The following is a 15,331-nucleotide window of genomic DNA, read 5'->3' as shown; positions in this document are numbered from 1 at the left end:
CCTGATGCCCAAACCTATTTAATTTAAGAATGTATTAAAATTAGGTTAAGGTTAGGTTTTGGCTAGTCAGTGTAAGCGTTAGCTGTGACCTTATAGTCTGTCCCTCCAAAGGTAAGCTATCTTTTGTTGGAACTTTTGTCCATTTATTATCAGAAGACATAAAAACATGGCCAGAATTCCATAGTTCCAAGGTGAGCTTGGTAAGAACTGTAAGAACTACACTATATATGCAAAACTATGTGGACACCCCTTCAAATTAGTGGATTAGGCTATTTCAGCCACACCCGTTGCTGACACATGTTTGAAGTCGTGTACCCAGCCATGCAATCTCCATACAAACATTGGCAATAGAAAGCCCACCGTCACAGGATGCCACTTTTCCAACAAGTCAGTCAACATTTCTGCCCTGCTAGAGCTGCCCCGGTCAACTGCAAGTTCTGTTATTGTGAAGTGGAAACGTCTAGAAGCAACAACTGATCAGCCAAGAGGTGGTATGCCACACAAGCTCACAAAACAGGACCGCCGAGTGCTGTAGCGTATAAAAATCACCTGTCCTTGGTTCCAACACTCACTATAGAGTTCCAAACTGCCTCTAGAAGCAACTTCAGCACAATACCTGTTCATCAGGAGCTTCGTGGAATGGGTTTCTATGGTCGAGCAGCTGCACACAAGCCTAAGATCACCATGAGTAATGCCAAGCATTGGCTGGAGTGGTGTAAAGCTTGCCACCATTGGACTCTGGAGCAGTGGAAATGCGTTTTCTGGAGTGATGAATCACACTTAACCATCTGGCAGTCTGACAAATTAATCTGGGTTTGGCGGATGCCAGGGGAACGCTAACTGCCTCAATGCATAGTGTAAACTGTAAAGTTAGGTGGAGGAGAAATAATGGTCTGGGGCTGTTTTTCATGGTTCGGGCTAGGCCCCTTAATTCTAGTGACGGGAAATCTTAACGCTACAGCATACAATGACATTCTAGACGATTCTGTGCTTCCAACTTTGTGGCAACAGTTTGAGGAAAAGTCCTTTCCTTTTTCAGCATGACAATGCCCCCGTGCACAAAGTGAGGTCCATACAACACCATCGAACACCTTTGGGATGAATTGGAATGCCGACTGCAAGCCAGGCCTAATCGCCCGACCTCACTAATGCACTTGTGACTGAATGGAAGCAAGTCCCCGCAGCAATGTTCCAGTGGAAAGCCTTCCCAAAAGAGTGGAGGCTGTTATAACAGAAAAGGGGGACCAACTCCATATTAATGCCCATGGAATGAGATGTTCGACGAGCAGGTGTCCAAATACTTTTGGTCATATAGTGCATTTTATATGGTATTTAGACATAATTATATAAAATGTAACTTCTTTACATCAAGTTTCCCAGTAAAACTAAGTTCATTGCGGGGACAGGAAGAAAGAACTCCCTGGGAAAAACAGAGATGGAGGGGTATGATCATTTTCTTTGGTCATTGTCCCTGCTATGTATATTCCCCCCCAAGCCGACACCGCGACGGCTCTCAAGGAACTACACTGGACTACACTGGAAACCGGCAATATGACAGTACAGGGACAAAGTGGATTCTCAATTCAATGGCTCAGACAGTACAGGGACAAAGTGGATTCTCAATTCAATGGCTCAGACACGAGACGCATGTGGGAGGGAATCCAGACAATCATGGATTATAAAGGGAAAGCAAGCTAAACACCTTCACCCGCTTTGAACAAAACAACACCGAGCTGCCGACGTGGGCTCCTGCCGCTCACGAGGACTCTGTGCTCCCGATCTCTGTGGTCAACGTAAGTAAGATATTCAAGCTTGTTAATCCTTGTACGGCTGCTGGCCCAGATGGCATACCAAGCGGCATCCTCTGAGCATGTGCAGACCAGCTGGCTGGAGTGTTTACTTATAATCAATCTCTCCCTATCCCAGTCTGTTGTCCCCACTTGCATCAAGATGTCCACCGTTGCACCTGTACCCAAGAAAGCGAAGGTAACTGAACTAAATGACTATTGCCCTGTAGCATTCACTTTTTGTAGTCACTTTTACTGTAAATAAGAATAGAAGGTTTCGAAACACTTCTACATTAATATGGATGCTATCATGATTACGGATCATCCTGAATGAATCGTGAATAATGACGAGTGACAAATATCATACCCCCAAATAATTCTACCCTCCCCAAGTTTTTTTGGGGGGGGTGGGGTTCCTTCCTCTCTGGCAACTGAGTTAGAAAGGACAGCTGCATCGTTGTAATGACTGGATATATTGATACACCATCCAAAGTGTAATTAATTAACTTCACCATGGTCAAAGGGATATTCAATGTCTGTATTTTTTTTACCCATCTGCCGATAGGTGCCCTTCTTTGCGAGGCATTGGAAAACCTCTCTGGTCTTTGTGGTTGAACCTGTGTTTGAAATTCACTGCTCAACTGAGGGACTATACAATTATCTGTATGTGTGGGCTACAGAGATGAGGTAGTCGCTCAAAAATCATGTTAAACACTATTATTGCACACAGTGAGTCCATGCAACTTGTTGAGCACATTATTACACCTGAACTTATTTAGGCCTGTCATAACAAAGGGGTTGAATACGTATTGACTCAAGACATTTCAGATATTCATTTTTAAAACATTTCAAAACATTTCTAAAAACACAATTCCACTTTGACATTATGGGGTAATTGTGTCTATGCCAGTGACACAAATTTGTAAATTTAATTCATTTTAACTTCAGCATGCAACGCAACAAAATATCAAAAAATTCAAGGGATGTAAATACTGAAAGCACTGTACTGGCAATGTTGTCTAGACACACCATTCACATGCATATGTATACTGAATAAAAATATAAATGCAACATGCAACAATTTCAAAGATTTTACTGAGTTACAGTTCCTATAAGGAAATCATTGAATTTAAATAAATAAATTAGGTCCTAATCTATGGATTTCACATGATTGGGAATACAGATATGCATCTGTTGGTCACAGATACTGTACCTTAAAAAAAAAGTAAGTGGTGTGGATCAGAAAACCAGTCAGTATCTGGTGTGACCACCATTTGCCTCATGCAGCATGACACATTTCTTTCACATAGAGTTGATCAGGCTGTTGACTGTGGCCTGTGGAATGTTGTCCCACTCCTCTTCAATGACTGTGAGAAGTTGCTGGATATTGGCGGGAACTGGAATACGCTGTTGTATACGTCAATCCAGAGCATCATTGGATGACGTATGGTGAGTATGCAGCCCATGGAAGAACTGGGACATTTTCAGCTTTTTTTTCAGAACATAAAATTCTCTGGCAACAGCTCTGTGGCATTGTTGTGTCAAAGCGTCACATTTTAGTGGCCTTTTATTGTTCCCAGCACAAGGTGCACCTGTGTAATGAAAGCTGTTTAATCAGCTTTTTTGATATGCCACTTCTGTCAGGTGGATGGATTATCTTGGCAAAGGAGAAATGCTCAGTAACAGGGATGTAAACAAATTTGTGCACAACATTTGAGAGAAATAAGCTTTTTGTGCGTATGGATTTTTAAAATTTCATCTCATGAAACATGGGACCAATGCTTTACATGTTGCGTTTTATATTTTTGTTCAGTATACATATTGCATTGTCAAATCAAATTAAATTGTATTTGTCACGTGCTGAATACAACAGTTGTAGACTTTTACCATGAAACAATTAGAGAAAGCTAAGGTAACTGAGCTAAATGACTATCACCCCGTAGCACTCACTTCTGTCATCATGAAGTGCTTTGAGAGACTAGTCAAGGATCATATCACCTCCACCCTACCTGACATCCTAGACCCACTCCAATTTGCTTACCGCCCCAATAGGTCCACAGACGACGTAATCACACTGCACACTGCCCTAACCCATCTGGACAAGAGGAATACCTATGTAAGAATGATGTTCGACTACAGCTCAGCATTTAACACCATAGTACCCTCAACTCGTCATTAAGCTCGAGACCCTGGGTCTCAACCCCGCCCTGTGCAATTGGGTCCTGGACTTTCTCACGGGATGCCCCCAGGTGGTGAGGGTAGGAAACAACATCTCCACCCCGCTGATCCTCAACACTGGGGCACCCCAAGGGTGCGTTTTCAGCCCTCTCCTGTACTCCTTGTTCATCCATGACTGCGTGGCCATGCACGCCTCCAACTCAATCATCAAGTTTGCAGACGACACTACAGTGGTAGGCTTGATTACCAACAACGACGAGACAGCCTACAGGGAGGAGGTGAGGGCCCTCGGAGTGTGGTGTCAGGAATATAACCTCTCATTCAACATCAACAAAACAAAGGAGATGATCGTGGACTTCGGGAAACAGCAGAGGGAGCACCCCCCTATCCACATCGACGGGACAGTAGTGGAGAAGGTGGAAAGTTTTAAGTTCCTCGGCGTACACATCACGGACAAACTGAAATGGTCCACCCGTTTCAACAGAGCCTCTTCAACCTCAGGAGGCTGAAGAAATTTGGCTCGTCACCAAAAACACTCACAAAATTTACAGATGCACAATCGAGAGCATCCTGTCGGGATGTATCACCGCCTGGTACGGCAACTGCTCCACCCACAACCGTAAGGCTCTCCAGAGGGTAGTGAGGTCTGCACAACGCATCCCCGGGGGCAAACTACCTGCCCTCCAGGACACCTACACCACCCGATGTCACAGGAAGGCCAAAAAGATCATCAAGGACAACAACCACCCGAGCCACTGCCTGTTCACCCCGCTATCATCCAGAAGGCGAGGTCAGTACAGGTGCATCAAAGCTGGGACCGAGAGACTGAAAACCAGCATCTATCTCAAGGCCATCAGACTGTTAAACAGCCATCATGAACATTGAGTGGCTGCTGCCAACATACTGACTCAAATCTCAAGCCACTTTAATAATTAAAAATTGGATGTTGTAAATGTATCACTAGTCACTTTAAACAATGCCACTTTATATAATGTTTACATACCCTACATTACTCATCTCATATGTATATACTGTACTCTATACCATCTACTGCATCTTGCCTATGCCGTTCGGCCATCGCTCATCCATATATTTATATATACATATTCTTATTCATTACTTTATACTTGTGTGAGGTATAAGGTAGTTGGGAAATTGTTAGATTACTTGTTAGATTTTACTGCATGGTCGGAACTAGAACCACAAGTATTTCGCTACACTCGCATTAACATATGCTAACCATGTGTATGTGACCAATAAAATTTGATTTGATTTGATTTTTACTTACGAGTCGTTTCCCAACAATGCAGAGTTAAAAAGTAAGAAAATGTGCAAATAGAAAATAGTAACATAATAATGAGACTATATACAAGGAGTACCGGTAACAAGTCAATGTGCAGGGGTACAAGGTAGTTGAGGTAATATGTACATGTAGGTCGGGGTAAAAGTGACTAGGAACTCTGGATAGAGTAGCAGCAGTGTGTGTGAAAGTGTGTTGGAGTGTCAGTGTAAGTATGTGTGAGCATGTGGGTAGAGTCCATGCAAGAGAGTGAGTGAAAAAAAAAGGGTCAATGCAATAGTCCAGGTAGCCATTTGATTAACTGTTCAGCAGTCTTATGTCTTATGGGTAGAAGCTGTTATGGGTGCCTTTTGGTCCCGAACTTGGCGCTCTGGTACCGTATGCCGTGTGGTAGCAGATTGAACATTCTATGGCCGGGGTGGCTGGGGTCTTTGACAATTTTCCGGGCCTTCCTCTGACACCGCCTGGTATAGAGGTCCTGGATGGCAGGGAGTTTGGCCCCAGTGATGTACTGGGCCATCCACACCACCCTCTGTAGCGCCTTGCGATAGAGCGCTGTGCAGTTGCTATATCAAGTGGTGATGCAGCAAGTCAAGATGCTCTCGATGGTGCAGCTGTAGAACCTTTCGAGGATCTGAGGGGCCGTGCCAAATTTTTTCAACCTAAGGGGGTAGAGGCACTGTTGAGCCTTCTTCATGACAGTGTTGCTGTGAGAGGACCATGTTAAGTCCTTAGTGATGTGGAACTTAAAGCTCTCGACCCACTTCACTACAGCATTGTCAATCTGTTTTGGAGCGTGCTCATCCCTCTGCTTCCTGTAGTCCACGATCAGCTCCGTTTTGTCTTTCTGACGTTGAGGGAGAGGTTGCAGTTGTTCTGGCACCATGCTGCCAGGTCTCTGACCTCCTCCCTGTAGGCTGTCTCATCGTTGTCGGTGCTCAGGCTTACCACCGTCGTGTCATCAGCAAACTTGATGATGGCGTTGGAGATGTGTGGCCACACAGTCATGGGTGAACAGGGAGTATAGGAGTGGACAAAGCACACACCCCTGAGGGGTCCCTGTGTTGAGGGTCAGTTAGGCAGATGTGTTGTTACTAGTGCTGGGAATTTCCAGGGACCTCACAATATAATATTATGAAGATCGTGAGATCTTACAATTGTCTGCTGCAGAGGAACAAGAGAGAGTCATGAAAAAATGAGTTTTGATCAGTCATGGAAAGAAAACTGCTGAAAACAAATTGGCTACCTATTTAAAAAGATTAGAACAAGCTACAGTATGAATGAAAAATACTGGCGTTTTGGTGCAGGTACAGCCGACTACTACTGCGCTGTAGTCAATGAACGGCATTCTCACATAAGTATTCTTCTTGTCCAGGTGGGAGAGAGCAGTGTGGAGTGCAATAGAGATTGTGTGATCTGTTGGGGTGGTATGCGAATTGGATTGGGTCCAGGGTGTCTGAGATGATGGTGTTGATGTGTGCCATGACCAGCCTTTCAAAGCATTTCATGGTTACAGATGTGAGTGCTACGGGACGATAATCGTTTAGACAGGTTAAATAAAATAAAATAACATTGAATTTGTCACATGCGCCGAATACAACAAGTGTTTTCACCTTACAGTGAAATTCTTACTTACAAGCCCTTGACCAACAATGCATTTTAAAGAAAATAGCCCCAAAAAAGTAAGAAAAAAAAGTAAGAGATAAGAATAATAAAGAGCAGCAGTAAATAACAATAGCGGAGCTATATACAGGGGCTACCGGTACAGAGTCAATGTGCGGGGGCACCGGTGTCGAGGTAATTGAGATAATATGTACATGTACAGTTGAAGTCGGAAGTTTACATACACTTAGGTTGGAGTCATTAAAACTCGTTTTTCAACCACTCCACAAATTTCTTGTTAACAAACTATAGTTTTGGCAAGTCGGTTAGGACATCTACTTTGTGCATGGCACAAGTAATTTTTCCAACAATTGTTTACAGACAGATTATTTCACTTATAACTCACTGTATCGTAATTCCAGTGGGTCAGAAGTTTACATACACTAAGTTGACTGTGCCTTTAAACAGCTTGGAACATTCCAGAAAATGATGTCATGGCTTTAGCTTCTGATAGGCTAATTGACATAATTTGAATCAATTGGAGGTGTACCTGTGGCTGTATTTCAAGGCTGACCTTAAAACTCAGTGCCTCTTTGCTTGACATCATGGGAAAATGAAAAGAAATTAGCCAAGACCTCAGAAAAAAAATTGTAGACCTCCACAAGTCTGGTTCATCCTTGGGAGCAATTTCCAAATGCCTGAAGGTACCACGTTCATCTGTAAAAACAATAGTACGCATGTATAAACACCATGGGACCATGCAGCCATCATACCGCTCAGGAAGGAGACACGTTCTGTCTCCTAGAGATGAATGTACTTTGGTGCAAAAAGTGCAAATCAACCCAAGAACAACGAAAAAGGACCTTGTGAAAATACTGGAGGAAACAAGGTACAAGTATCTATCTACAGTAAACGAGTCCTATATCGACATAACCTGAAAGGCCGCTCAGCAAGGAAGAAGGCCTGCTCAAAACACCATAAAAAAGCCAGACTACGGTTTGCACTGCACTGGGAACAAAGATCGTACTGTTTGGGAAAATGTCCTCTGGTCTGATGAAACAAAAATAGAACTGTTTGGCCATAATGACCATTGTCATGTTTGGAGGAAAAAGGGGAGGCTTGCAAGCCGAAGAACACCATCCCAACCGTGAAGCACAGGAGTGGCAGCATCATGTTGTGGGGGTGCTTTGCTGCAGGAGGGCTGGTGACTTCACAAAATAGATGCCATCATGAGAAAGAAAAATTATGTGGATATTTGAAGCAACATCTCAAGACATCAGTCAGGAAGTTAAAGCTTGGTCGCAAATGGGTCGTCCAAATGGACAATGACCCAAGCATATTTCCAAAGTTGTGGCAAAATGGCTTAAGGACAACAAAGCAAGGCATTGGATAGCCATCACAAAGCCCTGACCTCAATCCTATAGAACATTTGTGGGCAGAACTGAAAAAGTGACTATGCGAGCATGGAGGCCTCCAAACCTGACTCAGTTACACCAGCTCTGTCAGGAGGAATGGGCCAAAATTCACCCAATTTATTGTGGAAGCTTGTGAAGGCTACCGAAACGTTTGACCAAGTTAAACAATTTAAAGGCAATGCTACCAAAATACTAATTGAGTGTATGTAAACATTCTGACCCACTGGGAATGTGATGAAAGAAATAAAAGCTGAAATAAATCATTCTCTCTACTATTATTCTGACATTTCACGTTCTTCAAGACTTCAGACTTCAACTGTAGGTACAGTTATTAAAGTGACTATGCATAGATGATAACAACAGAGTGGCAGCGGTTTAAAAGAGGAGGGCAATGCAAATAGTCTGGGTAGCCATTTGATTTGGTGTTCAGGAGTCTTATGGTTTGGGGGTAGAAGCTGTTTAGAAGCCTTTGGACCTAGACTTGGCCCTCCGGTACCGCTTGCCGTGCGGTAATTTTTAGGGCCTTCCCCTGACACCGCCTTGTATAGATGTCCTGGATGGCAGGAAGCTTGGCCCCAGTGGTTTACTACCCTCTGTAGTGCCTTGCGGTCGGAGGCCGAGCAGTTGCCATACTAGGCAGTGATGCAACCAGTCAGGATGCTCTCGATGGTGCAGCTGTAGAACCTTTTGAGGATCTGAGGATGCTGTTACGGAATGTTTAGCAGGACAGGAAAAGGGTCCAATTCATGCACTTATCAAGGGACATCCCTGGCGGACTCCCTAAACACAAGTGCTTTGTTTGTAAATGATGTTGGAGTGTGCCCCTGGCTCTCCGTAAATAAATAAACTGAAAATCATGCCGTCTGGTTTTCTTAATATTAGGAATTTATTATTTTTTACTTTTGATACTTAAATATATTTTAGCAATTACATTTACTGTTGATACGTATGTATATTGAAAACCAATAACTTTTAGACTTTTACATAAGTAGTATTTCACTGGATGACTTTCACTATTACTTGAGTCATTTTCTATTAAGGTATGACAATTGAGTACTTTTTCCACCACTGGTTCTTAGGAACAGGGACAATGGTGGTCTGCTTGAAACGTGTTAGGATTACAGACTGGGACAAGGACATATTGAAAATGTCTGTGAAGTCACTTGCCAGCTGGTCTGTTCATGCTCTGAGAATGTGCCCTGGTATTCCGTCTGGCCCAGCGGCCTTGTGAGTGTTAACCTATTTAAAAGTCTTACATCGGGCCTCCCGAGTGGCGCAGTGGTCTAAGGCATTGCATCGCAGTGCTAGCTGTGCCACTAGAGATCTTGGTTCGAGTCCAGGCTCTGTCACAGCCGGCCGCAACTGGGAGACCCATGGGGCGGCGCACAATTGGCCCAGCGTCGTCCGGGTTAGGGGAGGGTTTGGCCGGCAGGGATGTTCTTGTCCCATCGCACTCTAGCGACTCCTGTGGCGGGCTGGGTACAATGCGGGCTGGGTACAATGCACGCTGACACGGTTGCCAGGTGTACAGTGTTTCCTCCGACACATTGCAACTGGCTTCCAGGTTAAGCGGCATTGTGTCAAAAAGCAGTGCCGCTTGGCTGGATTTTGTTTCGGAGGACGCACGGCTCCCGACCTTCGCCTTTCCCGAGTCCATACGGGAGTTGCAGCGATGAGACAAGACTGTAACTACCAATTGGATACCACAAAACAGTAGGGGGTCTCATGCCTGGCTCAGTGTTGTTTGCGAGCATTGAAGTCATTCAGCTCATCTGGGATATTTGCATTACTGGGAAAATCACTGCTGGTTTTCCCTTTGTACTCCATAATAGTCTACAAACCCTGCCACATCCTACACCGGGCCTGACAGAGTGTCAGACCCGGAGTAGGATGTTAGAGCTGGAAACATATGCATTTTGCTGCACCTGTGATAACATTTGCATAACTGTGTATGTAACCAATACATTTTTATTTGATCATGAAAAAAAAGTAATTCATACATTTGAATGCTAAAAGTATCTTATCTTTGGACTTCTCCGTTTTCGGTCAAAATGACATGCCTAAAAGATCATGTATTTTCATCCACATTTTCATCAATTTTAGTTACAGTAACCTCAATGTGGCAATGGATGTGTTACTCATTTTAAACTTCATTAAATACTGTTACATTAATTAGCCTTAACTTTAGGCTAGTTAACGTATTACAAAAGTCATATTGAAATGTGTTTGGTTGACAATGCAAGCAACTATCAACATTTAAAGGAGATGCTAATGCTTGGATAGTTTCATCTGAGCCACTGGCTTAATCCTATTCTCTAATTTTTATTTGTGGTTTACTTGGAGACGCGAATCCAACATATCATTTGTTAACTTGTCCACAAGTTAATAGGTTATTTATTGTATTGCTAAAGTGATATTGTGTTTGGTTGTCAATGCAACCAAATATCAACATTTAAAGGAGATCTTTTGTGTCACTGACTTAGTCTGGCTTTAATTCCAGTTTGTCTACAAATTAAAAATTGATATGTTGGATTCAAGTCTCCATCTCAACCAAAGTTAAAGTGACTAAATGTGACTAAATAAAATCAAACTTCAAATGCACTTCAAATGAAGTTTGATTTAGTGCTATTCTTTAAAATTGCTTTTTGATTGAGATGGAGACGTGAATCCAACACATGAATTATTATCTTGAAGATTACATTGGAAATCACCCAAAGCTTGAAACCCTAGGCCTATATGTATTGTCTAGTTTTAGTTGTACCCTGGGTTGAATTGAAACAATAGCTGTTGATGACTTCGCAAATACTAAAGAGGACTAAATAGTATCATTGATGATATATGACTTACCTATCAGTTGGAATGACTTCGATAGCAAGAGTGCATCTATTTCGTTATTAAAACTGATCAATTCACATAATAGCACATTGGTAGTAGTCCGTGACAAATATCAAAGCGAAGCAGGGCTGGGCTTTGTTAAAACCCTGTATGGGAGATCAGAAGTATAGCTGTAGATAAATCAGCCCTCCAGTAAGAGGTGCTGTCTGTCCAGACTGTTTTATTTCTGATAGAGGATATCATGTTGTAGATCTTGTGGTTTGTGTATGTTGAAAATTGATTACCATGATGACACACTCCTGTGGTTGAAATTTCATCCTTAAAACAGCAGTTTATGTTGATTTATTTTTTTCAAATCTATTGTATTTTTCACAAAACGTTGACAATTACTCCAGGGCCAGGTATCATGCTGTCAGCATTGAAGATTGATGACAACCGTGGAGATGTGTAGGCTAAATGTGTTTTCTATAACGCACATATGACATTACCATACTGATTTAATTTTGCAGCTCAATTCTGATACATAGGATATAGGCAATATTAGGCTAGGCCTACTGGGCTACAATGCAACGTAGGCACTATAATATACAAAAATATAGGAATTAATAGTCGATTAAATCATGCACTTCAAGTCTGACTATTGACTATTCCACGCATCAAATTCAGAATAGGGCAACAAGTGGAGTTTGGCGGATATAATAGTGAATATGGGGAATAAATAAATAGTGATATGGGAAAAGGTGTAATTGGTGAGAATCTCCATTGGAGATGTTTCAGATCATCAGGTGGATGTAGTAAATAGGTTGTCGCGTCAACTGCGCTCCCGCCGCCCGCTATAATTCGCCTTTATATTCAGAACCATGTTCAGTTCCCGGTACCTTCCCCATCCGCGCGTTGCTTAGCAGGCTACTGAAAAGCGTTCTTTATCGTCTTTCATCCGACCCCACCCCTTCTCATAGCATCCTAGCAAATCCCCGGCTGTGACTGGAGAGTTAAACGCTGAAAACTCGTAGGGTAAGCAACTACACATTTATTTTGTTCGAATTCAATAGTTTTTGTGCAGAGTTTGACCAGCCTAGGCCTACTCTCTTTCTACATCAGTCTTGGGCTTTCATAATTCCTCTCAACTGAGATTTCATGGTTTACATCGAGTTTATCAGTATTTTTTTCTACTCATCACCCCCTCCCCCTCTAGCGTTGCCAATGCGAAACAGATAGCAGCTGTCTCTGAACACTGTCGTTCTTGAAAAACCTGTGGCACTGAGAGTCTCTTTGATCTCCGCTTTCTCACTCTGTCTAGGTAGTCTCCATCCAAGACCACCAACATGTTGGACCCATCTTCCAGTGAGGAGGAAGCGGATGAGATGGTAGAAGAAGAACGCAAAGAGGTGTTGGCACCAAGTACCGGGGGCGCACGGGTGTCACCCAGCCGGACCACCGAGAGTTCTGGTGGGCTCCAGCCCTCGAGCCGGGGAAGCAGTGCTCGCCCATCCAGCCCCAGCCCCTCGGTGGCCAGCGATAAGGAGAAAGATGATCTGGAAAAGATGCAGAGGGAGGAGGAAGAGCGAAAGAAGAGGCTCCAGCTCTATGTCTTTGTAATGCGCTGCATTGCCTACCCTTTTAATGCCAAGCAACCCACCGACATGGCCAGACGACAGCAGAAGGTAAGACCACTGTAAATAATAAACACACAACAGTGACTACATACTTTTTAAAAGTAATTAAAATATATCCTATACTGTAGTATATCATGAAACTAGTCTTCTGGCATGGGATTAATGGTAGGGTAGTCATTATTAGAAGGGAACCACCCTTGCATTAATGATGGGGTGGAATTTGAGTGCAGCCCCCACTCTTCTGATACTGGTGTTGGAAAGAAGCAGGTCCAGTAAAGGCATATTTCAATAGCAGCAAAACTACATCAGTGACATGTCTACCAGTTGCAGAGTCACATAGTTTCCTTAAAGTGCATCTCCTGTTGAAATGTAGTCTAATTCAATCACAAGGAAGTGCCATATAGCTGTAAATATAGTGGGCTTTGTGTTTGTGGGTAATTTAAAGTGCCACCTTCATCTCACCCACTGCCTGTCAGTCACTCTGCTCTGGTGTACTGCCCATTGTAGTAGCACTTCCATAAGTCTAGCCTCCAGGGAGGATAATCATCCTTCTGTTCCTACATGAATCAAGTAAAGCTTGTACGGCTTTTGCACGAACGACCTCTAACACCAGATTAATTGCTTATTTCACAGAGTAGCATTTGTATTGTTGTCTACAGGAAATGTGCTGTATGCCTATATTTCATCTGACAGATGAATTTTCCACTGCATCCAGTACATTATAAAATGTAGCCTAGTCATGGTCAAGAAAATTCACACACACACCTGCTAGTGGAAACCTTTTGGTCATGTAGAGCTTTGATCTAAGCTACCTGAATAGTAATGTGCCCAGCTCCAGGAGATATTACAATCACTTCAGCCTCATTTACATACTGTATTAGCTTAGCATTTTTCAGCATGAATAACATTGTCCATCTCCCAAATAATTAAAATGTATAGACTGGCTTAATTCAAGTATATGTTTTTGCTAAAAGTAACATTGTTTCTTCCTCTCAAAGCCCTTAAACTTAAAATGAGTAACATGTCCATCTAAAATCCCAGCCAGTGGGCAGCATATGAGGCCATTTTTAATACATGCAGATTGAATCTGATTTTTTTTTTTATGCAGCGGCAATTGTGGTGACAGCAAAAGGTCATAGCAGTGATGACATCCATCTGGATATCTCCATCATATTTTTTTTTAAATGGTGAAGTCAGAGATAGACTAAATAAATCTAATCAAATAACATTTTATTGGTCACACACATGGTTAGCAGATGTCATTGCAAGTGTAGCGAAATGCTTGTACTTCTAGTTCCGACGGTGCAGTAATATCACACAGTAATCTAGCAATTATACAACAACTATCTAATACACACCAATCTAAGTAAAGGGATGGAATAAAAATATATACATATAAATATATGGATGAGCGATGACTGAGTGGCATAGGCAAGATGCAATAGATGGCATAAAATACAGTATATAAACTCAGCAAAAAAAGAAACGTCCCTTTTTCAGGACCCTAAGATAATTCGTAAAAATCCAAATAACTTCAGATCTTCATTGTAAAGGGTTTAAACACTGTTTCCCATGCTTGTTCAATGAACCATAAACAATTAATGAGCATGCACCTGTGGAATGGTCGTTAAGACACTAACAGCTTACAGACGGTAGGCAATTAAGGTCACGGTTATGAAAACTTAGGACACTAAAGAGGCCTTTCTACTGACTCTGAAAAACACCAAAAGAAAGATGCCCAGGATCCCTGCTCATCTGTGTGAATGTGCCTTAGGCATGCTGCAAGGAGGCATGAGGACTGCAGATGTGGCCAGGGAAATAAATTGCAAAGTCTGTACTGTGAGACGCCTAAGACAGCGCTACAGGGAGACAGGACGGAAAGCTGATCGTCCTCGCAGTGGCAGACCACGTGTAACAACACCAGGAATGCACAATCCCTCCATCAGTGCTTAGACTGTCCGCAATAGGCTGAGAGAGGCTGGACTGAGGGCTTGTAGGCCTGTTGTAAGGCAGGTCCTCACCAGACATCATCGGCAACAACGTCGCCTATGGTCACAAACCCACTGTCGCTGGACCAGACAGGACTGGCAAAAAGTGTTCTTCACTGACAAGTTGCAGTTTTGTCTCACCAGGGGTGATGGTCGGATTTGCGTTAATCGTCGAAGGAAAGAGCGTTACACTGAGGCCTGTACTCTGGAGCTGGATCGATTTGGAGGTGGTGGGTCCGTCATGGTCTGGGGCGGTGTGTCACAGCATCATCGGACTGCGCTTGTTGTCATTGCAGGCGATCTCAACGTTGTGCGTTACAGGGAAGACATCCTCCTCCTTCATGTGGTACCCTTCCTGCAGGCTCATCCTGACATGACCCTCCAGCATGACAATGCCACCAGCCATACTGCTCGTTCTGTGCGTGATTTCCTGCAAGACAGTAATGTCAGTGTTCTGCCATGGCCAGCGACGAGCCCGGATCTCAATCCCATTGAGCACGTCTGGGCCCTGTTGGATCGGAGTGTGAGGGCTAGGGCCATTCCCCCCCAGAAATGTCCGGGAACTTGCAGGTGCCTTGGTGGAAGAGTGGGGTAACATCTCACAGTAAGA

The 15,331-nt window shown here is 43.2% G+C and overlaps 1 protein-coding gene across 5 annotated transcripts in view; it reads left to right on the top strand.

Annotated features, from left to right (window-relative positions):
• The first annotated feature begins 11,957 nt into the window (after nucleotides 1-11,957).
• Nucleotides 11,958-15,331, top strand: part of cadpsa (Ca2+-dependent activator protein for secretion a) — a 160,900-nt gene continuing 157,526 nt past the window's right edge. For 4 of the 5 annotated variants that reach the window (XM_023993798.2, XM_070445155.1, XM_070445152.1 and 1 more), the window contains exons 1-2: nucleotides 11,958-12,131; nucleotides 12,418-12,781. In XM_023993798.2, coding sequence (XP_023849566.1) covers nucleotides 12,443-12,781 — 339 coding nt within the window. In that variant the 5' untranslated portion in view covers nucleotides 11,958-12,131; nucleotides 12,418-12,442. The remainder of the gene's footprint in view (nucleotides 12,132-12,417; nucleotides 12,782-15,331) is intronic. The other variant, XM_070445154.1, reaches the window with a different exon arrangement.

The sequence above is a fragment of the Salvelinus sp. IW2-2015 genome, linkage group LG1, assembly GCF_002910315.2.
Source record: "Salvelinus sp. IW2-2015 linkage group LG1, ASM291031v2, whole genome shotgun sequence".
NCBI classification, from domain to species: Eukaryota; Metazoa; Chordata; class Actinopteri; order Salmoniformes; family Salmonidae; genus Salvelinus; species Salvelinus sp. IW2-2015.
The sequence above is the reverse complement of the archived record's forward strand: the minus strand, read 5'-3'. Positions and strand labels throughout refer to the sequence as shown.